We start from the raw sequence: 26,034 nt of genomic DNA, 5'->3' as shown, positions 1-26,034 counted from the left end.
TTCCTTTAAATGTTAATGAGCTCTGCTGACCCCGCCCCTCTCTTCCCAGGTGCTCTCAGAGAGCCGCATTCATCATAAAACTTGCTAATTAGCACATTATTAGCAAAGGCGATTTGCAAAAATTCATTACAAAACATTATACTCATAAAAAAAACACCGGGTGGATTTTTATCATTATAGGGTGGTTGTGTACACACACTGCCAACACACATTTCAGTTCAAACAACTTGTAAAAGTGCATGTAGCATCCTATGACCCCTTTAACATTCCCTTAACGTCCAAATAACACAACTTTAATTTGATGTCAAATGGACATTTCAGATTGACTTTTACAGTTCATCTGATATTTAATAGCTTATATTTCTTATTAAGAATAATATTTTTTGGTTGCTGGCCGCCTGAATGTTCTGACAAAGCAAAGAACACAAAAACAGTCCTTCTAGACTTCGTTTGGGACATGTTTCCCTACTAATCTGTACAAAGCAGACTCTTACTTTTCCCCTGCACAATATGATAGTAACGAGTGAGGCTGAAGGAAGGTGATAGAGTAGGAAACAGTAGACGCTGGATTCAGGCTACACACCTGCACAGGTTAAACAAAACAGTCACGGAAAAGAAATCCTTTGAAATGACAAACATGACACCTGATCCGTGGATCATCAGTCAGTCTGACTAAATGAGCTCTTGTAGACTGCTCCACCTGAAAAACGACATGGCGGTAACGTGATGCCATACTTATATAGCCTAATGCCTCTCTCCAGTATGGCACTGATACAGGACTGAAGAGGATGCTCAAATACACCTGCTCCAACATACATTAGATTCAGCGATACACAGTTAGCAGAGGAGCAACAGTTAGACTAAAACCTGCAAAAACCGCGTTTGTGATCCGTCAGTTTTCCAAAACTAACTGGAAATCATCGATAAGTGAAGAGAACACAAACGAGCGGATCATTTATGAGAGGAGCTTTTAGCCCAGCAGACCTGTCTAATTCACAGCACCGGGAGGAAAGATGCCAGTCCAGATACCGGACGATACCGATTTCTTATCTTTCCGAGATCAATGTGAAAGTCAGGATGGCTGGGTCGCCCGTTATAACAAAGGAGGAGTGACGGTTTGGTGTCGAGACGAGGAGTGCAAAACTGTGCAGAAACTGAAGGCAAGTGCGCTGCAATGCGGATCAATAGACGCACACACTCACCAACTAGTACTTTGCTTACACTCTTTGCTTTCAGTCCTCACTGCATTATCGTCTAAAATATGACCAACTCTAGCATATTTTCGATATTACAGATCATCTTCTAAATGTCTATGAAAAATAGATTCTGTGTAATATTTCTTTGCTTAGTAAACAAATCCTTCGTTTACTGGAGAACGCAGCATAATATGGCAAGCTGTTTTAACATTTATTCTGTACAACTAACTAGCCTATGTATATTTGCATTTCTTTTACTTTTTTAATTACTAGTAATCTAACAGCGACTAGTAGCCTATCGATTCAATTAGTCACTAGTAATAGGTCTAATTATTTATTTACTACCAGTACCTACTTGGTAACTAGTCACAATCTGCATATGTTTGCCATTGAATTCAAGGGGATCTGTGGTGCAGATATTGCCTTTACTAGTTAAACTTTTTTTCCAATTGTTGTTGGTACTAAATGTTCAGATATTCAGTATTTAGTTAATTCATGATGTAGCATGAAATAATAATAATAATAATAAAAGAGATTGTAATTGTAATTGGTGAAATGTGGCTAGTAACAATTTTCTCACAAGTGAGTAATAGTATCTAATAAATAAGTACCGGTAAATCTAGAAAATATACTAGTAACTGTGAGAACAGTAACTTTAGCTAAGAAATGCACATTAGTATGTAATGAATAGTTTACTTGTCTAACTGGATTAGAGCAGCAACAATGACCAGCTAGAAACCAGTTGCTATGTCACAAAACACCAAAGCTGGATTTTCCAATATAGCATATTATTAACATATTAACAATACTGAGATAATGTTCTAATGGCTTGTGCATTTTAGGAAGTAATTCACTGTAACCACATCACCTTTTTGTGTCTAACAACCATTGTATATTGATTTATAGTTTTGTCTTACAGCTCATGCACCTGCATTATTATTATATACAGTAAAGACATGTATAATGTTACAAAAGATTTCTATTTTAAATAACGGCTGTCCTTTTCAATAAAAAATGTTTCTTTAGCAGGAAATCAGCATATTAGAATGATTTCTGAAGGATCATGTGAAACTGAAGACTGGAGTAATGATGCTGAAAATCCAGCTTTGTGGAATCACTGACATAAATTACATTTTAAAATATATTCAAATAGTTTCCATAGTTTAAAACATTTCAAAATATTACTGTTTTTCTGTATTTTTGTTTAAATAAATGCAGCTTTGGTGAGCATAAGAGACTTTCTTCAAAACAATAATATTATTATTTAGTATTTGTTATATTTAGAAGTAGTAGTAGTATATTTTTCATATTTGTGACCCTGGAGCACAAAAGCAGTCATAAGTAGCACGGGTATATTTGTAGCAATAGCCAACAATACATTGTATGGGTCAAAATTATCGATTTTTTTTTATGCCAAAAATCATTAGGATATTAAGTAAAGATCATGTTCCATGAAGATATTTTGTAAACTTCCTACCGTAAATATATCAAAACTTAATTTTTAATTAATAATATTCATATAAGAACTTCATTTGGACAACTTTAAAGGCGATTTTCTCAATATTTTGATTTTTTTGCACCCTCAGAATCCAGATTTTCAAATAGTTGTATCTCGGCCAAATATTGTCCTATCCTAACAAACCATACATCAATGGAAAGCTTATTTACTCAGATTCCAGATGACGTATAAATCTCAATTTCATAAAATGGACCCTTATGACTGGTTTTGTGGTCCAGGGTCACATTTAGTACTACAAAAAATGTAGACAAAGTTTCAGCATATGAACCAAATGCTTGAATATACATAGCCTTTGGAACAGCAGTATATTAGTCTTCGCTGTGCGAAAACAGTAGTACAGTATATCATTTAAGCTCCTGAACAGTAGCTTTCCTCACAGACTCCAGACGCTTTCAGAGAAAATCTTAAAGAAACAAACAGAGATATGGTTATGGGCCATTTGCCCAGGGGAACTCAGCGTACAGGCCAGGCCTGACGGCTTCATGATCCACAGACTCTGAGATGAAAGACCGGTCTCTCAGGGACAGACTGCACTCATGAGATGTGCTGAAAAATGAAGAGCGGAAAACCGTAGTAACAGCAGGCTCAGATGAGGAAACCTGAGCCCCTCCTGCTGGCTTACCAGAGTTGGGCCTTTTTCTGTGTTTTTTTGGTGTGTAAAAGCACTTCTGTTGACCTCTCTGACAATGGCTAAATGCCGTCCCGATGCGAGAACCTATGCATGAGGGCTGTTTCAGCAACGTTTCAGGCAGGTGTGGGGAAATTATTTAGACCTGTAACGCCTGCAAAAATAAAAGGAGATGACAGGCCTTCGTCAATAATTCACGCAGCTCTCCGGGCCACCGATGCGTTCTTTTCATGAATAATTGAGCTTCGTAGGCTTTGACGACATTCCATTCATAGAGACTAAATAAAACTTGTTCCAAGGAACCCAATGGAAATGAGCAGCAACCGATCAAGCTGGGGTTGTAGGGGGTTGGGAATAAATTATTAAATGATGCCAGGGTAGAGTTGATTGGGTTACACGGTTTCTTGCGTCGTAGAGCCATACAATATCTGATCACATTGCATTTGATGTATTCATGCTTACCTGACCCTCCTCGCAACCCAGGATAAGGTAGCTACAGTATACGTGGAAAAACATGTGAGCTTGAAATACAAACGCAAGCCAACATGCTTAAATCTAAAGCTCCACTGTATCTCTCACTCCAGTGAGGATCCTTTTATGCTCACTGTTTGCTGTGTCAACTTTTACTCTTTTTGACCTGACATGGCTGAATCACACAGAAGGCAGGGCTTTTAAAGATAAGGAAATGAATAGATCTATGTATAATGGTAGCAGGCCTTTGCCAGCACAGTGAAAAGCTTTCATTTTTCATCTGCCCGGTAACAGAGTGCATTCAAAATCTGTCAGCACTTTATCACGGCTGCACCAGAGGGAAAACTACAGGAGATTTTTCACCGCTCAACACACTTTGTGAACTTTGTATTCAACTGTAATGGAAAAGTTCTTAAGATTTGAATGACTCAATGAGACAATGTCTGTTTTTTCTCTTAGATGAGAATCGTGTGCAAGGACGTGACGGCAGAGACTCTCTACGACGTCTTGCACGACACGAGCTACCGTAAAAAATGGGACACTAACATGATCGACACTTTCGATATTGGACGACTGACAGTTAATGCAGATGTAGGATATTATTCCTGTGAGTCATTCCTTTGTTTCTGTCTCAGCTGAGCTGTTATTTCCACCGTGTTCCTGGCGAAGCACACAAACACACTTTTTTAAATTAAGCCCTTTTGTTCTTACTAAGAAGATTGTAAGATACAATATAAAAGTTGTGGGTGGCTACAGTACATTTTATGATGGAGTGCAATTTCTACAGTTAAACTGCAATGACGAAAATCATTGGGATGTTTATGGTTAAATGAGTGTCTTGTGGTGCTCTCAGATATACTATGCATGGATATTAGCAATAAATTATAAAGGGACATTGATGAGAGTAATTTAAAGTGACAGTACAATATCACAAAAAAAATAGTAACCTAAAAATGGTAAGATTTTAATTAATTGTCTTTATTCAAGTCAAACATAAAAAAGAATGGGTTAAATCAGGTAGAAATAGAAATATCTTTAAGGTAACAATTGCAGGTTACCACGTTTTACAGTGTATTAAAAAATGCAGTTCTGATCAACATACAAAACCATTTTTGAAGAATTTGCAATTATAATGAGTAAGAAAACAAGCAGAAAATGCTGTTTTAAGCTATGTTGTGAGAACATAAAGCTTATAGGAAACATCTTGCGAGAGTCATTTAAACATCATCTGAAATGGTTAATACACTGTAAAAAAAATCATACAAATATGGCACACTGTACTGTATTAATATGAAGTCATTTATTTGTCTCAGGTATTTTACCGGTATTTTGAATTTTGCATTTCATTGCGTTTTAGAGTAAAAAATACAATTACTGGATAATGTCCTGGCAGATTTTTTTTTTTTTAAATATGCATTTTAGTATGCAGTGGTGCAGATTTAACTTCTTGTCTTTTCATACTTTACCAGGCCTCTAAAGCATGTCCTTGTTTATTTACAGGGAAATGTCCAAGTCCATTGAAGAACAGAGACTTCGTCACCATGCGGTCATGGCTTCCTCTTGGCAATGACTATCTGATAATCAACTACTCTGTCAAACACCCGGTATGTCTGTGTTTGGTCTGGATTGTTAGGTCTGTAGAAGCTCTGATCTTAAGAGACATTTTGGCAGAGGTAACAATATAGTCCGGCACAGTATGTCAGTTGGTATGTAGGTCAGCCTTCCAGGTCTCGAGGCGCTTGAAACAGAAGAGGCCTGATCAGTGGCAAAAGTCTGACAGGGGTATCAAGTACGGCGTCGGGTGATCAAATCCCCGTGTTGTAATGAATAATTTCATGCCTAGCGTCAACAGGCTTATTATGTCTTTCATTGTTTTCTCCATGGAAAATCTGACACAAGATGTTGATGTCTTGAAATAAATCTGAAATAAATCAGCTCATTGTACGGCTCTTTGAAATACTTGATTCTGATTGGTCAGTCGTGGTCAGATGCTTACTAATATTGGCTGTTGTCCATGACCATGTCCATTCGTGCAACTGAAAGCCAACTGGGGCTACCTTGTGTCCCAATTATTGATTTCTTTTGAAATTACTGTGATATAGTTGCGGTATATATATTTTATAAAGGCTGGAATGCACTACACAACTTTTAAAATCTAAACAGATTTTAAAACACTACTGTCAACTTTGCAAATATTTACATTGAAAAACTGGACATCATAAACAACTCTTAATCACTAACATACTTTCAAGTTGTTTCGACCACAACAAACTCACACAGAAACATGCGCCTCGTTGCAAGGAAACGTATGAGAAATAAAAACAAACTCTTGGCAATACTCGAGTAGTGTATTCCAGCCAGTTTATGACCAGTCACAGGTCAGAATATAAAAGAAATCGAACTCAAATCTATAATTTATGTTTACATATTTATTTATTCAGTGCGTAGCTGTGTAATATGATTCACTTTGGAGTGTATTTTGAGACAGTGACCAACTATTTAAAGAGATAGTTCACCCAAAAATGAAAATTCTGTCATCATGTTGTTCCAATCCTGTATGAGTTTCCTTCTTCTGCTGAACATAAATAAAGAATGTGGGTGACCAGACAGATACCGTTCCACATTGACTTCCATATGGAGACCAGCAACTGTTTGCTTCAAAAAATCTTCCATTTCCAGCAGAAGAAAGAAACTCATACAGGTTTGGAACAACATGAGGGTGAGTAAATGATGACAGGATTTCATTTTTGGGTGAACTATCCCTTTAATATCTCAGCTGTTTAGGTCAGACTGTTTGTATATCTTATCCAATCTTAAAACTTTAAACACTGACTCATTCCAATGAAACTAAATGCTCACTGTTGCTGTTTTTCAGGAATACCCACCAAAGAAGGATTATGTCAGAGCTGTGTCATTGCTCACTGGCTACTTGATCCAATCCAACGGAGCAAACTGCTGCACTCTTTATTACTTGACGCAAGTGGATCCACGAGGTGAACTTCTCTAGTTTCCATTATCACTATCATTTACAGTAAAATACCTAGATAAATAAAGGTGTCACCTTTAAATATTAGTATGCTGGAGGCACAGCATCAGACTGACCTTTGTTTTGGTGGAAAAGTACACCATGAACTTACCTGTTTACACGACTCTTAGGCTGTTTACAGTCTCAGTTGTTGGTGTATATACAAAAACGCTACCTCATTTCAAAGAGCAGTGCAGTTTCATCTTGCTTTCTTAAAAAAAGAGTGCAGAAATGCATGTGTTTAGACGAATGTGTATTTCATGGTGTAATTTTATGTAATGTCTTGAGGGCCTAGCCGTCTCGATTTTTCTTCGTGCTCTTGTGCTGTACAGAGTGGGGAGTCAGGAAGCCTTTGAAACTCCTGCTTTACACATATTTTATGAATTTGCTGATGTCATCTTTTCCTGTGCTGCTCGGAGCGATGGCTTTGATTATTAATGTCTTCCGTTGCTGTGATGCAGCAGCCGTTTGTGACCTGTGGGATAGACACTAAGATTCAGTTTATTGCATTTGTACAGCAGACTCCAGGGACAGAAAGGCCAAATTACAGTGTAAAAACCAGATTAAAAAACATCCAAAAATTGTAACTATTTTACTATTGCAGCTTCATTCAGGAGGTGAATACTTCTGTTACATTAATGGTGATTTTTGTTCTCTGAGCATATTTTTAAAGCAATATATTATCTCCATTTCTTTTCAGGGTCTTTACCCAAGTGGGTAGTAAACAGAGCCTCACAATTAGTGGCACCGAAGGTAAGTACATTTTCTTTCTTGATTTTTTTTATTTTTATTTTACATAATTTATTTGCATGATATGTGTAAAGAAATTAACTTTTCAGCATTTTGAGATTCTAAAAATGTTGTTTACGAATGGTACATACAATACCATTCAAAAAGTTGGGGTTGGTAAGATATTTTAATGTTTTCCCACATGGAAATGTAATATATAGTGCCATATCTGTTACCTATAAGGCAATATATAATTTTTACATGCACACATTTTCTGGGTAGATGAGGATATAAGTTTATAATATATATAAAATCCCCATAGTAAAATGTGTATATGTACATATGTTAATAATATCTATATAATGATTTTTTTCATATGGTAATATATATTGCAACAATATATGTCAACAATATATTTTTACACAATAATATAAATCAACAATCAACAATATAGTTTTTATTTATATATGCTTTTTTAACTTTATTAAAAACATACACAAAAATCTGTATGTTTTATATATGTTTTTGTAATATTCTTTTAAAAATATATGTCTGTCCTTTATATTTACTTATGTAATATCAAAATGTATTGATGGGGTTAGGATGGATATACATGTACATGGCATATATGTATAATACGATTGTATTGGTTATGTTAATATATAAAATTGTTTCAATTTCTACTAGGTTTCACATATGTTTTTACTTCATACGACAATACATTTCATATACGGAAATTTAATAAATACATTTGTGTTTGGTTTGAAAAGAAGCCTCAGAAACAGTATTTTTGTGAACTATTATTGAACTGAATTTCTATTTATATAACTTTTAATAATACTATTTTTGAAAATGTAGATAATTCCTTTGATGACCCAAGTTACTGATTACTGCTTAAAGCAGCACTATGTAACTTTTGGCGCTCTAGCGGTTAATAAACAGAACTGCACACATCCCGCGGAAGAATATTCCAACCGGAGCTACTTCTCTAAGTTTATGTCTATGGCGATTCACGCAGGTATGTGTTACTCCGCAGCGGTGACGACCCGACCAGGCTACAATAGTCCAAATATAAGTACTTATTATAAGTGTACCGTAGGGATTCGGAATAAGACAAAAACGCGGTTTGGAAGAAGAATTCATGATGTACTCGCTCATTACATACATTTTGCAAATTTTGAACACTGAAAAAGTTACATAGTACTCAACAGCCAAGCTCATGCTGTCAATCCCAAATTTCAGTTTTCCTCTGCTGCCATCTGGTGGTTAGAAATGTGCATCTCATACAAGATGTTTTAGAACGGCCAAGTTTGAAAATAAAAGCATCTATAAAATGCATGGTCCAGATCTTTCAACCTTTTTTTTCCACAGGCAATGAAAAAGATTTACAAAGCCTGCCTAAAGTACCCGGAGTGGAAGCGGAAACACGAGCCCAATCTGAAGCCTTGGAGATACCCAGAGCAGAACACGCTACCCTGCATCAATGTGGCTGACCTGACAGTGCAGAGAGCAGATTCTCTGGAGAACATCGACGAGAGCAGTGTGAGTGAGGAGAAAGCCCAGCACCACAGCGATGATGATGAGACCTAAGATAACTCACACTGACTCTCCTGTGTTCTGTGTGTATGCGAAAGCCACATTCTCAGACGAGGATGCTTCCCTTGCATTCATCCTGTAAATCATGCATTCCTTGGATTGAACAAAATAACATTATATTGTTTTGCAGAGATTTCAAGTCCTCCATTCTACAGTATGTCCATACACTGAGGAAGGGTCTGGTTGTATTAGACGTGTTTAACTGATACGTTTTTTAGTGTATGATCAAATCATTCAGTGTAAAACGTCTTAAACAGTGTCAGTAAATACTTTGGAAGTGTAATAACTTTATTACTCAACGTTTCCAGTGCACAATGCAGATGTATTGTATTATTGTGACCCATGTAACTTTATTAAATTACTTAAATGGCGCACAACTCATTCTGTCATTCTGTCAAGCAGTAATGCAACTGATGCATTCTGAGGTGAAGATTTCCTGTGTGAGATTGCAAGGACTTCCACCCTTTTTTCTTTGAAGTGACAAAGAGATGTGTATTGCACTTGCCTTGAAAAGTAAAAATCAATTCTGTGTAGTACATTAGGATCTGTATGTGTGCTTTTAACTCAGTGGCCTTTTTCTCAGTGTCTGAAGAATAAAAAGTTTGCTCTTGTATTTCTAAAACTAGCTTTTTGGAAGTATTTATCTGTATATCCCTTATGAAACAAAAATATACTGGACAAATATAATTCAATATATGAAATAATACAATCCATCGGAAACCAGTGCTTATATTGTTCAATATACTGCAATATACGCATGGAACATGTATGGTTATATTCTGAAACATAAAAATATAACAATGAAGAAAAACTACATTTATACATGCAATAGCATTATTGAAACACTCAATTAATTCATTTCTTTTTCATTAGTTAAAGTTTTACACAAAGCTGAACACATATGTATAAAGTTTTATTTCACTTTGTTTGCATAGTTGTACATTTCATATGAAATATACAGTACGCGATGGTATATAAAAAAGGTGTTTACTAAAACATAAGTTATAATCATGACAACATGGTTATAACTAATATATAACACTATATATATATTGTCTATATATAACTATATATAAATGTGAACATGTAAATAGCATATATATGCTATATATATTTGTTTATATATATATATATATATATATATATTTATATATATAAATATGTTTATATATATTTATAAACACAGTATCATATTCTATCACATATTGAAATATTTGTAAAAGTATAATTGAACATAAAATTACATACATTACGATATCAATATAGTCACATCTTTTTTGATACAGTACTAAAAGTGGCAATTCCTCGTCTATAACTGAATATATTGTAATATAATAATACAACATATTCAGTAAATTTTCTGTATACATTAAATAATTTAATATATTGACTGATAATATATAAGGAAATATATTTTCTTTATGCAACACTCTACTTTCAACAAATAAATAAATAAATAATATTACTACTACTAATACTAATACAAATGATAATAAGTCATGCTAGATATCATAAGTTGTACTCAGCATTTGTATCCAACAAGTTATATAATGCTGAGGGAAATTCTGTTTAGTATTTTTATTTATGATGACCATTTAGAAATGAACTTTTGTTCATCTCAGCTTTAAGGATTTGTTGTTTGAATAGAAATGCTTTCCTCTTTCTTTTGGCAGTGAGGAAGGTTTATTCACAATGGTATCCTTTTTCTTCATCCATAAACGTACAGCTGGGGACCACTCCTCAAAACCTCTATTGTCTCAGACACTTCCTGCTTCCCATTTGAAACACTTCCTGCCTACATCAATCAGATTGGGCTGTAGGGGAGAAGAGGAAACTCCATAAGTGAACCCTCCGGCTTTCTCTCACAACAAAGTCCTATTGCTTTTGCAGCACAGATCATGCCTTTCTTCACATCATCTTCATTTTGAACCTAAAAACCCACACTTATAAACACACCCTACTGTGAACTTACCAGAATACTCATGACGTCACATAATATGACAGTACAAGATTTTCACTGTAGGATTTGCAAGAATGCTGGAAATATTCGATAGAGCTATATTTATAGATATGAAGTGAGTGTATTTGTTAGCAAGGTGTCAGTCAATGTCAGTAAAAAGCATGCTTGGGATGATATATGAGATAGCCTATGTGATGTGTGTCATTTCAAGCCTTAATTTAATAAAAATATGCAAAGTTAAAATATTATTTAAATATGTATTTAAGATACACAAAATGATAGCTATTAAACTAGCATTTAAAAGACAAATAGCTGCCATTTTATTCTAAAAAAATGACCTTTACATCTCAGAGTGCTGTAAAACAATTACATAGGCTAATGCAAAGACATTGTGGTGAAAATATTCATGACTTTAAGGAAAAAAAAGACAACATCGATTTTTTGTAAAAATTAGCCTACATTATTAAATAAAGTAGTAGCCTATTGGTTGTGTTCATATTCCAGAAGGGCCACGTACACGTATTTAGAAACACCAATAATCAGGTAATGTTGAGTATTTTAAAAACTGTCTGTAGGCCTATTTGTTTCGAGTTGCAGGCCAAACCATACAGCTAATTAGCATAAGGACTACAATTGTTGTCTGACTGAAACAGAAGGTAAACTCACATCCTTGTGATAGTTGTAGTCCTTATTTAGCAACATGACTGTGTGTAGCTAGTTTATATTTCAGAACAACACGTGAAAGTTACTTAATTCAGGCAGCCCTTATCATAAATTAACAGTCAGTTTAAAACCCATATTCCTGAGGGAAACTGGAAAATGCTAATATTTTTCAAGTTTTTGTACCACAACTTAGCTTACTGCTTGCACATGTAATTTTTCCATTTAAAGCGTGATTCTTTATTGCAGTTGAAAGAAAATGATTTAAAACCATTTGTAACATGGCTAATTGTGTGTGTCCTTTAAACCATTATAATTATTTTTTTTGTGGCCTGAGTGACCAACGCTAACAGTATGGAGATTAAACTGTCGACACACACGTCTCTGTCCCTTTAAGAGGTCAGTTAATGCTCAGCAGCGCAGTGCTCTGAAACCCCCGGCATAACAAACACAACTATCAGCGGCTCAACACTCAAACTTTCTCCTGCACGTCTCACATTACTGGAGTTTAAAACGCTCCGCATCAACACAGCGCGATATAACTGGAATATGTAACGCGAATCAATTACGGTAAGATGCGATATTTACATTCAAACTGACATCTGATAACATCTAACAAGTCTAAGTTAACGTTAGATCTGTAGCGGGCAGTTTGATTCATATCTGAAGGCTGTCCACTGTTTAAAGTTGTTAGATGTTCCAACTTTTAATGATCATTTATTATTATAACTCGCTTTCCGTAGTCTTGGTGGTCTGAAATTATCCCAGACTTTGTGAAAAAGGTAAAAGTGCTGTCAGGTGAAGCTTACTTTTTTAGTTAAGGTCGTGAGTTTAACTATGACCCAGCAGAGTGTTGACTGTTCAGAAGGAATTCCATTGATTCTCATGTCAGGATCAGTTGCAGCAGTGCATTGAATCCTCATGCACTGCACTGTAACATATACTGTAAGATTGGCTCTGTAGGGTGTTACTCACTGAGGAATCCGTTATCCACAAGCTTTACACCCGCTGAATGCCACAGTTTAGTTTAAACTGATTTAGAAACACCCAGAGCTAATTTGCCAGTCCCTTATAGACACAGCAACTGTGGGAGTCACCGGGGAATTTGCAAGAATAACATGCCATTTTGGAGGACTCTGCAGAAAACATTTTCATTCAGCAAGTTTATATGCCTGATAGGGAGAAGCTCTACAATTAGCCCACACTTTTTGGGAGAAATTATTACCTTTAAAGTAGCCTACAGGTTTGTACTTTTAAAATTGTTCTTACACCCCTGTATATGCCATATCTCTAACTGAGCAGATTCTTAAATGCAGATTAAGTTCTCACAACATGGGTGAGTGTATTAATTGTGATAAATCTCTTGTTGCATAATCTGACCTGTATTTCCCTCACTGCTCTTCGTGATACTTGGAGGATGGGACATATTTTCAGATCTGGCAGAGGTTTGACCACTGGAATGACCCGTATAAGGGTTCTGGATGTGATTTTTGATTTTAAGTTTACAATCTAATCCAGTGTTTTTATTATGTATGATTATTCTTGAAATATTGCAGACATTTAGTTAATCTACTGTATTTATTCTGATTCTGCAGCTCTGCTCATATCCTATATAGTTTTATTTCTCACCAAAGCTGCAATTATTTGATAAAAATACAGTACATACACTAATATTAAATATTATTACAATTTAAAACAACTGTTTTCTAATTTAATATATTTTAAAATGTAAATTATTACAGTAATGCAAAGCTGAATTTTCAGCATCATTACTCCAGTCTTCAGTATCACATGATCCTTCAGAAATCATCATCATATTCTTATTCTAACGTTGAAAACAGTTATGCAGCTTAATATTTTTCTGGAAACAGTCATAAAAAAATTTCAGGATTGTATGTAATATAATGCAATCTAAATCTATTATAATATAATAATATAAAAGCAAGCAAAACAATTAAATTGCCAATGGCAAATTAACTGCAATGCAGGAAAAAAATGAATGCAACAAATTATTAAAATAAACATATGTAAAAAATAAATAGAGAGGAAGATTTTGATGAAATTTGTGTTTTCATTTTTTTTTTATGCGCATGCATCGGCTGCTTCAATATTTGCGGTTTAGTTTGAATTTTCTCTTTGTTATTGGCTGTTTTTGTTGGGCATTACGCGATCTGATATGGCTTTAATGTGAAAGCGTAGGTTATCTTGCAGCAGTGTGGTTTCAATCGAGTTAGGGAACTGAGATCTCAATATGTGTTTGAGCAAGGGTCCAGCATATTATTAATACACAAGTGTGTTCTGTCATCTCAGCTACGCGGCCTCCACCAGTTGTGAACAATGACGTATTGTGTCACACAATAGTGACTGACTGTTATTTATACACACCCCCCAGCACACTGCATCCCAAAAGCCTCCTTGATTCCTGCGTTGCACAAATTGCTTTTGACTCTACAGCTTCCACTAATTGTTCGTTCTGGAAGCCCAGGGATGTTTGAGTAGGATATGAGAGGGAAAGATGTTTAGATGTTTTTCTCCTTTGGCTCCATCACAACCCACAAACCAGTGCTATCAACAGGTCACGAAGCATGCTTTTCCATTAATAAAAATAAAAACAACAACAAATCATCATGCAAAAGAATAACAACAAACAGAAATAAAAGCACTTAAAAAAAGTTAGGCCTACTCAATTAAACTGCATTCTCACTGTCCTCCCATGAGACTGAATTACATTAGCCGAGGCTTTATTTGATTTATGTGTTAGTCTGTGCCTGTGCCATTTATTGAATGGTGTGCTAATGTCTTCACTTCCTGTTGCATGTACTGTCGAGATGTAGAACTTCAAAAGTGGTGCTGTTTGAATCTCTCGAGAGTATGAAACATCATTTGAAATGCAAATAGTAATTGTCCTGCTGATAAAGATTACTGTTCAGATAGAAACCCAAGATCATTTAGGGATCATTCTGTCACAGAAGTGTTTCCTTCCCATTAAGTTCTGGGCAACTAGTCCATTCCATTCCATTATGGTTTGAGATTGTGTTGTTTTCACATGAATTTCTCATGAATCAACTGGGTGGAATTGAAACAGCTTTTTAGGGGCTCACAGCATGATTGGCATCAGTTGGAATTAGTGCTTATGACTTATGGACTATGCAAAATAAATAAATAAAAATATTGCAAGCATGAACAACGTAAGTAATTGAAAATTCAACACATGTTTTGCTCGAGTTACTTGACATTTGGTAAACCTGCCAAAAAAGGCTACAGACATAAAAATGTAGGTTGCGGAAATACCAGACTAAGAGAGCTTAAAGGGTTAGTTTACCAAAAAAAAGAAACTTCTGTCATAAATTACACATCCTCATGTCATTCCAAACCTAGGACTTCTTTCATTTTTAAAACATAAATTAAGGTATGTTTTTAAAGAATCCTGAGAGATTTCTGCATCAATTGAAAGTCCATGCAAACCCAAACTTTGATGTACAAACAACATCATAAAAGTAATCCAATATGAATCGAACAGTTTAATCCAAGTCTTCTGAAGATAATTTTTATATGATGAACAATGAGGTTTATTGCAAGCACGGTTGATCTACTGTGTTTATCATACAGTGGTGGTTGACACTGTCCCAGCTATGGGCAAATAGCCCCACAGCCTTGTGGTAAGTCTATTGAGACAAGGCTAAGGGAGCACCCCTGACAGAAAAGCAATGCACTGGAGGTGCACAGTAGGTGGGCCTTTAACAGATGAAGGACCCGGCAACCTCCTGCAGCCAAGATGGGGGACCGGTTGTCCTGGGACCACCCTTGCCACCGGGATTTACCTCATCATGGTGAAGATAGTGCTACTGGGGATGGCGCACCCCCTTTGGCACTTTAAAACTCTCCTTGCGCAGGTCTCCACCTCTGACCACGGTGATAATATAATAATAAGCGAAAAATGTGTGGTAACGTGTCATAACGTGTCTATGTACAGTGATTGCTTACGTTAGTAGCTCATATTAACGCAAGTCTTATTTGCTCACTTCATGCATCATCACTGGCTTAATTTGGTAATACGGTTCCAAAAGGGTACAGGAAATGTGTATGACCGCACACAGTTGTCTCATTGGATGAGAATGAGCGGCTCTTTTATTGCGTAAACTCAGTGTGATTGCTGATGTGCCTTTAAAAGCCATAAAAGACTTATTCTCAGTTGCTTTGGTGTCTAGCATTTACATGATTATCTTATGTAAAATGGTTCAAATTTCAGGTGTTTTGTGGCGGTTTTTAAGAATCAGAAGAGCTTGTCAAGGAGTCACAGTTTGTAGATTGTGTGAAAGTACTTTCTAGGTTTTATATGTGCCGCCTCATTCAAATCAGTTTCATTTCATGCAACATTATCAATGGGTACAACCTTTCTTATGGTTTCAGATGGCTGCGATGATCTCCAGTTCATCTGTGTATCATGCACAGTATCTCTTTTCCTCTAGCGCGGGAGAGAGGAGGAGGGTTTTGTTTGAGGGACAGCTGTATCCTGTGTATTCAGTAGTTCGGAGAAAACCCAGATCGGCCATCAAGATAAATATAGTTGGGGTGGGGCGGACAGAGCAGAGCAGGGCATAGTTTTCCCAGCTAAATGCACGTTGATTGTTGTTTGAGATGGTAGCCATCTTGCTTTGCGAGATGTGGAGGATGATTTGAAGATGCTGCTGGAATAAGATGGTATGTCCTGCTGGTCCCAGCCACCATCTTAACCTTGTCTAGACCTTCATCTACGAGAACAGGCCTGCCTGAGACCGTCTCCTCAATCATCAAGGCTCTTATCTGCAAGTGTCCCTTCCCCCGGCGGGATCCCCAGGGCACTCGGTGGAGGGAATTCACTGATTAGACAAACACCCCGTTTATAGTGCGTCGTTCCGACGCGTCCATCACAGCCTTTTCTTGTAAGGTTGTAGGGTGTTTGTGATGGTTACTTCTGGCCCAAGTCATAACATTATATTATGAACTCTTTTTTGGCCATTTTATCATCCATTAGGCAAAAATCATGTTCGCTCTGTACTTGTAAGTCTAAAAGAAATAGCCTTTTCTCAACAAGCTGCATGGTTTGAGGTATTGGTAATGGTTTAATATTTAGGCTTCTTGGTTTGTGCAAATCCTTAACCCTAAATATAGGCTATAATATTAATAGTAATACAAATAAACAGATGGCGGTTTGCTGTGCTGTCTGTTGTTGGGTGGCAAATCAGTTGCAAATCTAATGCACTGTGTGCTGTAAAATTGAGAAATTGTGGTTTTGATCTTTCGTGGTTTCCTTTTTCTGTACAAAATATTCCCTGTCTTAAGCACAAAACTATAACTGTAGTACATGTAGTTGCAAACTGAAACAAACATTGGGAGTCTGCATGTCAGCCTGATAAAATGTGATGTAAATGTGGTAATGCGGCTGTGTGATGTCACTGAAAAATCCATGAACATAGCTATTTTGTTAAGGTGTAAAGAAATTGTACTTACAGTCAGTTTGGTGAAGCAAATCCATAATTAGATGAAGGAAATGCCACTGATTGTGAGGAAGAAAGCAAAAAGTGTAAGCTTTTAAGCTTTGATTCTGGGTACAGTACTATTCAAAATTTTGGGGTCAGCAAGAATTTTTTAAGTTTTTGAAAGAAGTCTCTTTTGCTCACAGAGGCTGCATTTTTTGAACAAAAATACAGTAAAATCTGTAGTAATGTGAAATATTATTACAATTTAAAATGGCTATTTTCTGATTTAATATATTTTAAGATGTCATTTATTCCTGTGATGCAAAGCTGAATTTTCTCCAGTCTTCAGTGTCACATGATCCTTCAGGAATCATTCTAATATGCTGATTTACTGCTCAAGAAACATTTCTTATTTTTGTCATTGTTGAAACAATTGTCCTGCTTAATATTTTTTGCAGAAGCCCTGATACCTTTTTTTAGGACTCTTAACAGAAAATACAAAAGGACAGCTTTTATTCGAAATACAAATATTTTGTAACATCATAAATGTCTTTACTGCCATCTTTGATCAGTTTCATCCATCATTTCCTGAAAAAAATTATTAATTTCTTTCAAAGAAAAAACTTTTCAACAGTAGATTAAATGAAACGCTGATTCAGAGCCACTTTGTCATTTTCATGACACTCCACAATACATGTTTAAACACGAATCAACACACAGTCATCACTTTGCTGTGGAAAGTGGATGCAAAGAAGAAAAGACCAATCATAATTTGGCATGCAAACAGATGTAAGAGAGAAGACCAGCTGCAATATAGTCAGCAAATTTTACAATGACATCCTCACTACCAGTGACATTTTGAATTCTGAACAAGTTAATAAGAAATTTTCAAACTTTAATGTAAGTTATGTAAAAATTTACAATTTGCAAAAAGCAAAAGCAGGCAGATATTATCTACAGAACAAATCTGAAAGGAGTCTGTATATTAATGGCTTCAGGCTGAATTAATTGCAGATGTTTTGCCACTGGTTGTCTTGTTTGGCTTCACGATGACAGTCTTGCTGAAGGGAGTTTTTCTACATTGCTGCTAGGGGAAAAAGACAACACCCGGACCCGTTTCTCTCCTTTCCTCAGGTCACACTTTATCAGTCCGCCTCACAAGCTTCCTGCCTCCCCCCTCACCGTGGGATCCGGTGAATCAGAGTGGCCGAGCCAAAGGTTAGCATCCAGAGTCCAGACAAAGGAAGACGAGGATATGACTCATCAGCCTTTTTTAACAGCCTTCCAACGTCTGCTTTTCTACTCCGACTCAGTGTTGTTGAGCAAAATAGACCATGTTGACATTATTGTGGCATTTTAACACATTTTTGACTTTTTATCGTGTTTCATAATTGCAGTGGAGCGATTGCGATCTCTGCCGCAAATAGAAAGCGTGCTCGTAATTACCTCCAATTTGAGATGTCCTTGAGAGAGAACACTGTGCATCCTTTGTGGGTTGGAGATGTACACCCTGTGATGAGCGTTTATCCAATCATCACTCCCACCCGTCAGGCTCCGCCCTCCCCTGGAGGTCATGGAATCTAGCAGCTCTGTTCCTGGGTTTGGCTGTATGTCACTCGTATAGCCTTGAGATTCCTCTTAGGCCACCGTTCTCAAGTGCTGTCAGTCTTTTGGACACGCAGTCAGGAAAGTGTCAGGAATGTTTATAAAAAAGCATTCGCACTTGGTCGCTCCCAAAGTTACGCCATCCCCGCCAAACAAGCTTTGCCCCACCCACGTGGATTTTCTCCCAGGCCCACCCTAGTGGAGTCTTTTTTTCTCGACTGGTTCCCTCATGTGCACCACGTTTTCAACAGCTTTCCCTCAATGAATGGAGGCTTCGAAAAATAGTCCTAAGAAATATGACCGTATTGTTATTGCTTGCATGTGCGCCGTGTTACAGCTTATCATGGTTTGCGATACTGTAATATTCCCATTTGTGTTCAACCTGAATGCTCATTTTCAGATGGTACAAAGATTTGTTTTTGTTCGCTCAATGACTGTTTTGTTCCAGTGCAGTGGTTTTAAGAGTCTATGAGCGGGGTCATGCCATCGTCTGCAAATGTCAGGGTGATTCAGTCTCAGGCGGATGAAAAATGTTCTGTCATAAAAGACCATTAACCTCCCTGCAACTATCAGCCGTGTCTTTTGTTTGTCAAACTTACAAAGGTGGACATTAATTATTTTGTAAGATTTAAATTACTGGTTGTCTTTGCATTTAGGCACAATTTTAGTATAATAATTGTATTATTGTATTATTAAAATGCATAATGAAAATAATATGGATAATATTATTGTTATATAATAATATATTGTTTTTTTATTGCTAATTGTACAACGCAAAACAGGGAAATTCCAACAACGTATAACACGATCACCAGGATGAACACAAAATAAATATGCAAAAAAAACAACAACAAAAAACCAAGGAGCAAGACTTCAGACAAATTATTGTTGTTTATTATTTTTATTATGTAAAAATCTACTGTAATCTTTATTATTCCTTCTCCATTATTTTAATGACATTTTAACTGTGCACATGTACACAAGTATTTGCATATAACAAAGAACAGGAACAAGAAAACAAAACACACACACACACACACACACACACACACACACACAAAACATCTCCGTACCTTACAATAATATTCATTACCACCTCTGTTCTTAGTTTTCTGTTAGCACTTCACTAACACCACCATATTTTAAGAATGTGTTTTCTTTTACATTGACATATTTGTTACAATATATGCTCAAATATATTTTCAGTGTAAAGTAATAAGCTGTTTTACTTGCAGGATAGGCTATATGTTTATGAACATACATTTTCTTCTTTTTTTAAATCAATCTCCTTATGGTATAAATGAAACAAAAAAAAAGTAAACATCACAATGGAATATTAACATCAAGGATCTTTTCTGTCATTTCTTTCACATATTTCCAAAACTGTTTATTTTTTTCATACTCTCATATGGAATGATATAGCATACCTTTAAATTTATGATATCTTAAGCGAGTATCAGGGACATTTTCATTATATTTTTGCAATACAGTTGTGGGTTATGGAAGTCCACATTAATCTTTTGTATTGCAGCAATTTCTGATGAGTGTTCATTGTTTATGACTGAGTGTTTTTACATACTTCCATTAGTCTTTGTTTGTATAATATAATGTATTTTATATATTATTTATGTGCTGGACTGAGGGTAGATCAAATTATTGGTGGATTAGTGATAGTAAAAATGGTAGCCATTGACTTCCATAGTATGGACAAAAAATACTATGGAAGTCAATGGCTGCCATCAACTATTTGATGTAAATGACAGAATTTTTATTTTGTGAACTATCCATTTAAAGAGGTCTTTTCTTTGCAATGAAGCCTATTTTCTTTGCTTGTTTTCTCAGATGAAGGACTGGTGTCGTCTTCTGCTCTTGGCTGGAATTGCTGCTGTTTTGCATGCAGCCTAATGAGCACCCATGCACACTATGGCAACAACAATCGGTCCATGCTCAGATGCAGAGGACCTGTTGGCTTCCATCCACCTCGAGAGGTATCTGGACCACTTCCGTCAGGCAGGCTTTCTCCTCGCCCGAGACTTCTGTCATGTGGACAATGTGGCTCTGAACAGGGTGGGAGTCACTGCCACCGGCCACAGGAAGCGTATCCTCAAACTGGTCGAGCACATTCAGCTGATCTGTCAACATCAAAGGAAAGAGCCCTCGCTAGATCGCTGTAATTCAGATTCTGCTATTCACGAGGTGACCCCTGTCAAAGCGGAGCCTCATTCTCCTTCAAGACACCCTAGCACTGCCTTAGAAGCCTTACGTAACAGCTCGGCCCCGAATCTTTGTGCACAAGTGAAGCGCTCGTTCTCAGAGCGGAGCGCCAGTGTCGTAAAGCCGGTACCAAAACCAAGAACTGTCTTCCACAGATTAAGAGCAGAGAGAATTTCTTTACCAACACAACATGAAGTGCAACCTCACCAAAAGTCATCTCAGGACCCGCTTTTAAAAGTTGCAGAAGGTTCATCCTCCAGTACAGACACTGTTGAAACACCTACTGAATCAAAAAAGGGCCCTTGCGAATCAGGTTTGAGTAATACCACTTCGGCCCCAGAGACTAGTGATCCGTTACCCCCAGTGCCCCCTAGGTTAAATCGAGGAATTCCCCCATCCACATTCAGGAAAATGTCAGACCAGGAGCGTCTGAGCACCCCTCCTGACTCCCCCTCGAGTTATCAGTGCTCTCCCTTCACTAACATGCTCGGTTCACCTCCAAGTCCACCCTGCTCAGGGCTAGAGATGGTCTCTAATGAAATCTACTGTGGCACTTTACCAGGCACTCCACGTGTGTTTTGGAGTCGCTCTGTACCCGTTCCGCCTCCACGCCAGGAGGTTAGCCCATCCACTGAAAATCATAGGTAAACTCTTGTTAAATCTTGTCATTCTGTTGTATTGTTATTCTTATGACTGTGACAAAGTTTTGTTTATCTTTATACAGCTAACTATAGTTTCTCCTCCTATAGCACTTTAGAAAAGTCTAACTCAACTGAAACACCTAAAAGAACATCTGGTAGGTTTATTACTGACCCTTATTTCAAACTTTGTTGTGGAAAATGTTATTATTTACTCACCCTAAAGTTGTTCCTAATATTTATGACTTTCTTTCTTCCAACGAATGAACAATGTAGTTTTCTGTACAATGAAAGTGAACGAAGTTGTACAATATATAGTATTTGTGTGAAGAGCAGATGAGAGTGTGTATATGTATAGGCTTAATGTATTCACTATTATTCAAAAGTTTGGGGTCAGTACAATTTTATTTATTCTTTTGAAGTTTTTATTTCAGCAATTAAATTGATCAAAAGTGACGGTAAAGACATTTATAATGTTTCAAATAAATGCTATTTTTTAAACTTTCTTTTCTGTAAGAATCCTAAAAAAGTAGATCATTATTTAATTTCCACAAAAATATTTAGCAGCACAACAGTAAAAGTGTAGTAATCATTTTTTTTGTATAACCACAGTTTTACTACAAATACCATGGCTAAACTATAGTAACCATATTTTTTCACCTTAAGAGGACACATGATGAATATAGATATTTATTATTACAAAAGATTTACAAACCCGCTCCAAAGTCCCAATCTGAATCAAATGATTCGCGATACGTGAAGTTCCGATCTAAATAAAATGACTCGCAAACCCGCTTTGAAGCCCCTATCTGAATAAAAAGATTCACGAACACGCTCCAAAGTTCTGATCTAAAACAAAGGATTTGTGATCATCCGCGCTCCGAAGTTCCGATCTGAATCAAAAGATTCGCTAGCCATATCATTCAAATTGGGACTTTGGAGCGCAGATCGCAAATCATTCAATTTGCAAAATGATTGGCGAACTCACTCCGAAGTTCCTATTTAAATCAAAAGATTCACAAACATGCTCCGAAGTTCCGATTTAAATCAAAAGATTCACAAACATGCTCCGAAGTTCCGATTTAAATCAAAAGATTCACAATATGCGAAGTTCCGATCTAAATCAAAAGATTCACAATACGCGAAGTTACGTTCTAAATCAAATGATTTGCGAACCCACTCCGAAGCCCCGATTTAAATCAAATGATAAGCTATACACGCTTTGAAGTCCTGATCTGAATCAATTGATTCACTATACACGATCCAAAAAGCTCACCCATAACTATATCTGACTATACGTGCTTTTTAAAATCAATACAAGCAATGTCGAAATTCAAAAATTAAATGCTCTTTTGATCAGTTTTTTTGCTAGTGAATCGCTTCAATTGATTGACCAAAATGTTTGAATCAATCGGAGTTGTTCCAGCATAATATGACTCACTCAATTGAATCGGTTTGTCTGTTCCTCCGCTTCAGCCGTCTTCAGCCATGTCAGTACTTCTACTGGCTTAGCTCGCTAGTTTAATGACATTAACTGAAATAAGCGAAAAAAGTATGTTTACAAATAAAACATCCATATTTCCATTCCGAAAATAAGTTTACTGCTAACCAGTGAAAACACTCCATTAAAATGACGAGCTTCACCTCAAAATACATGTTAGATGTAAACATTGTGCTTTATGATTGAGTTTGTAGCTTAATTCACTATATTTTAAATAGTTTGACCACTGCAATTCAGTTGGTGACGGTTCAGTAGGAAATCAGTTGAAAGCATCCAGCCATCTCATACCACTGAAGTGAATGTTAAATTTATCAGTGTATATTGTAATAAAATTATTGTTGTATCTGATTGTATTAGTCTATATAGAGTGATAGTCAATGTAAAAAGAGCAAATGGGAGAAGCAGATGAACACAAATCAGCATAATATGAAGTTAAAGAGGGTAATAAATAAAGAGCAAATGGGAGAAGCAGATGAACACAAATCAGCATAATATAAAGTTAAAGAGGGTAATAAATCATCAGAATGATTTCGGAAGGATCATGTGACAATGAAGACTGGAGTAATGATGCTGAAAATTCAGCTTTGCAGCACAGGAATCATTTACATTTTCAATATATTCAAACAGAACAGTTATTTTAAATTGTAATAATATTTTGCAAAATTACTATATATTATAATTTTTTTTACTGTATATTTTTTAACAAATGCAGCATTGGTGATCATACATACAAAACATAAAAAATCTTATCCAACCCCAAACTTTTGAACAATAGTGAAATGCGCTAAAAGCTTGCCATCCATTATCAACCTACTGCCTCACTTGTGCATATTTGCCTTTTTATGTTATGATTTGAGAGCTATGCTGGATAGGAAGATTTTCATTAAACAGTGGCTTTAATGTGCTTTACACACTATGCTGTCATATGGCTAAAGAAGACTTGAGTTGGATTTTTAGCATTTTAATCATTTATTTTATCTTATGAATTTATGTAATGCTGCTATTTTCTGTTCAGGCGACACAGCATCTGCTGAGGATGAAGATGAAATGATCAACCCGTACTGTGAAACTGTTTTCTACAGCAGACGACAATATCAGCATTCAGAGGTGAGATACTTAAGTAAAAATTCTCTCTTAAACCATTTTTTTCTCACTTTATGTACTCCAGTAGGTGGAATTTATTTATGTTTGAATGTGTTTAGGTTGAGAGGACCAAAAGTGAGGAAAAGACTGCAAATAAAAAAGATAAACAAAGAGAACATGGGTAAGTCCAAGTATTTCCATGAGAGTTAAAATTGACTGCAGAATGTTTGGTTTGCCCACAGCGTTATATCCAGCTGCTAATCACATAGTGACACCTAAAACAATAGGATAAAGAGAGTCAATGTGTTTTCTTGGTTGAGCTCTAGTGTCTTCCAGCCTCTGTTGTCTAAACGTGTGAGTCCGGAGCTTCCAGTGCAAGGGTCTGGATCTGTGAGGCAAAGATGGATGTTTTTAATAAAACAAATTGGCTTTAATGTCTTAAAGGGATACTTCACACGAAAATTAAAATTCTGTCATCGTTCACTCACCCTTATGCTGTCCCAGATGTATATGACTTTCTTTCCTCAGATGAACACAAATTAAAATTGATAGAAAAGCAATCTATCTCTGGAGTGGCAGAGATACAATGCAAGTGGATGAAACCCTCAAAGCCGATACCTAAAAATCCATGCAAAATGAACACGATAGTAATCCATGCAACCACACCCTTATGGATTATCCTAACATTTTAAACTTTTTAAACAATAAACCATCGCTTCCAGCCAGTTGTCATACACAGTTTCATGATAGCATCATGAAGCGCTACAACAGCACATTGTGAAGCTTGATGCAAGTGCGTCCTGAAGCTTGCGCAAGAAGTGATGTAGAAGCACATTCTGATATTGAACTCTTTAAAATGTTAGTTTTTTAAAATGTTGTGATTTTTCTCACACACCCCTATTTTTTCGATTCAGTAGACTGTTTCATCCACTGAGATCTTTATCTTTCCATTTTTATATGAAATTAATTAATTAAGATTGTAGTAACAACTACAAAAAAAGAAATAATAATAATAATAATATTTTAGAAAATATTTCTTGAATGGTTTATTTCACAACAACAACAACAATAAAAATAAAAATATTACAATTTTTAGAAAATATTTTGAACCGTTAATTTTGCTTAATAATAATAATAATTATTATATTATATTATATTATATATATATATATTTTTTGAACACTGACAATTTTGCCATGTTATTAGCATAAATCTCACTACATTTTTATTTATGCTTAAAGGGATAGTTTACCCAAAAGCGACATGAGGGTGAGTAATTAATGACAGAATTTAATTTTTTGGGTGAACTATTCCTTTAATAAATGTACTGAAAAATGCATTTTTGCTTTTTATTATTTCGCTTATTTTCAAGAGATTTCCATCATTTTACTGGAACATGAAACCGTTTTTTTTTTTCATGTAGTAATATTACTGTCCAGTTTATATTTTTAACTTCGTCTTCTCACAGGCAGCACAATCACTCGTGGCTCAAGCGTCTTGATTCTCCAGGCTACTGCACTGTGGGTGAACCGTCTCCGGCCTCTCACTCGTTCTCCCTCCCTCATATACTCGGCTCCATCGAAGCGGACGAGGACCACATCATCTCTCCCTACGCCAGCTTCACCTCGCTGTCCGAGCGGGCGGCACCCATCCTCAGCGGCTGGCTGGACAAGCTCTCTCCTCAAGGGTACGCCCCGTCGGGGCTGCTGCTCTCCTCTCATCTCTGCGTCTCCTGCACGCTCCTCAATGG

General features: G+C 36.3%; 2 protein-coding genes across 2 annotated transcripts in view; both read left to right on the top strand.

The window, feature by feature from the left end:
- Window positions 1-780: 780 nt before the first annotated feature.
- stard15 (StAR-related lipid transfer (START) domain containing 15) lies at window positions 781-9,526 on the top strand. Its single transcript, XM_016553694.1, has 6 exons — window positions 781-1,160; window positions 4,274-4,421; window positions 5,315-5,418; window positions 6,690-6,807; window positions 7,540-7,592; window positions 8,940-9,526. Exons 1-6 carry the CDS (start codon window positions 1,014-1,016, stop codon window positions 9,156-9,158), a joined length of 789 nt encoding a protein of 262 aa, XP_016409180.1. The 5' UTR covers window positions 781-1,013; the 3' UTR covers window positions 9,159-9,526.
- A 2,685-nt stretch (window positions 9,527-12,211) lies between these two features.
- Window positions 12,212-26,034, top strand: part of arap3 (ArfGAP with RhoGAP domain, ankyrin repeat and PH domain 3) — a 33,979-nt gene continuing 20,156 nt past the window's right edge. The window contains exons 1-6 of the mRNA XM_016553679.1: window positions 12,212-12,354; window positions 20,691-21,706; window positions 21,812-21,858; window positions 24,217-24,308; window positions 24,404-24,465; window positions 25,753-25,971. Coding sequence (XP_016409165.1) covers window positions 20,763-21,706; window positions 21,812-21,858; window positions 24,217-24,308; window positions 24,404-24,465; window positions 25,753-25,971 — 1,364 coding nt within the window. The 5' untranslated portion in view covers window positions 12,212-12,354; window positions 20,691-20,762. The remainder of the gene's footprint in view (window positions 12,355-20,690; window positions 21,707-21,811; window positions 21,859-24,216; window positions 24,309-24,403; window positions 24,466-25,752; window positions 25,972-26,034) is intronic.

Source organism: Sinocyclocheilus rhinocerous, unplaced genomic scaffold (genome assembly GCF_001515625.1).
Source record: "Sinocyclocheilus rhinocerous isolate Xijiao unplaced genomic scaffold, SAMN03320098_v1.1 scaffold44, whole genome shotgun sequence".
NCBI classification, from domain to species: Eukaryota; Metazoa; Chordata; class Actinopteri; order Cypriniformes; family Cyprinidae; genus Sinocyclocheilus; species Sinocyclocheilus rhinocerous.
The sequence above is the reverse complement of the archived record's forward strand: the minus strand, read 5'-3'. Positions and strand labels throughout refer to the sequence as shown.

Bases quoted from the DNA above. Each gene is read 5' to 3' on its own strand.
- stard15 (XM_016553694.1), top strand. From the start codon at position 1,014: ATGCCAGTCCAGATACCGGACGATACCGATTTCTTATCTTTCCGAGAT. The intron at 5,419-6,689 runs GTATGTCTGTGT...GCTGTTTTTCAG, and splicing joins ACTACTCTGTCAAACACCCG to GAATACCCACCAAAGAAGGA. The intron at 7,593-8,939 runs GTAAGTACATTT...TTTTTTCCACAG, and splicing joins CACAATTAGTGGCACCGAAG to GCAATGAAAAAGATTTACAA.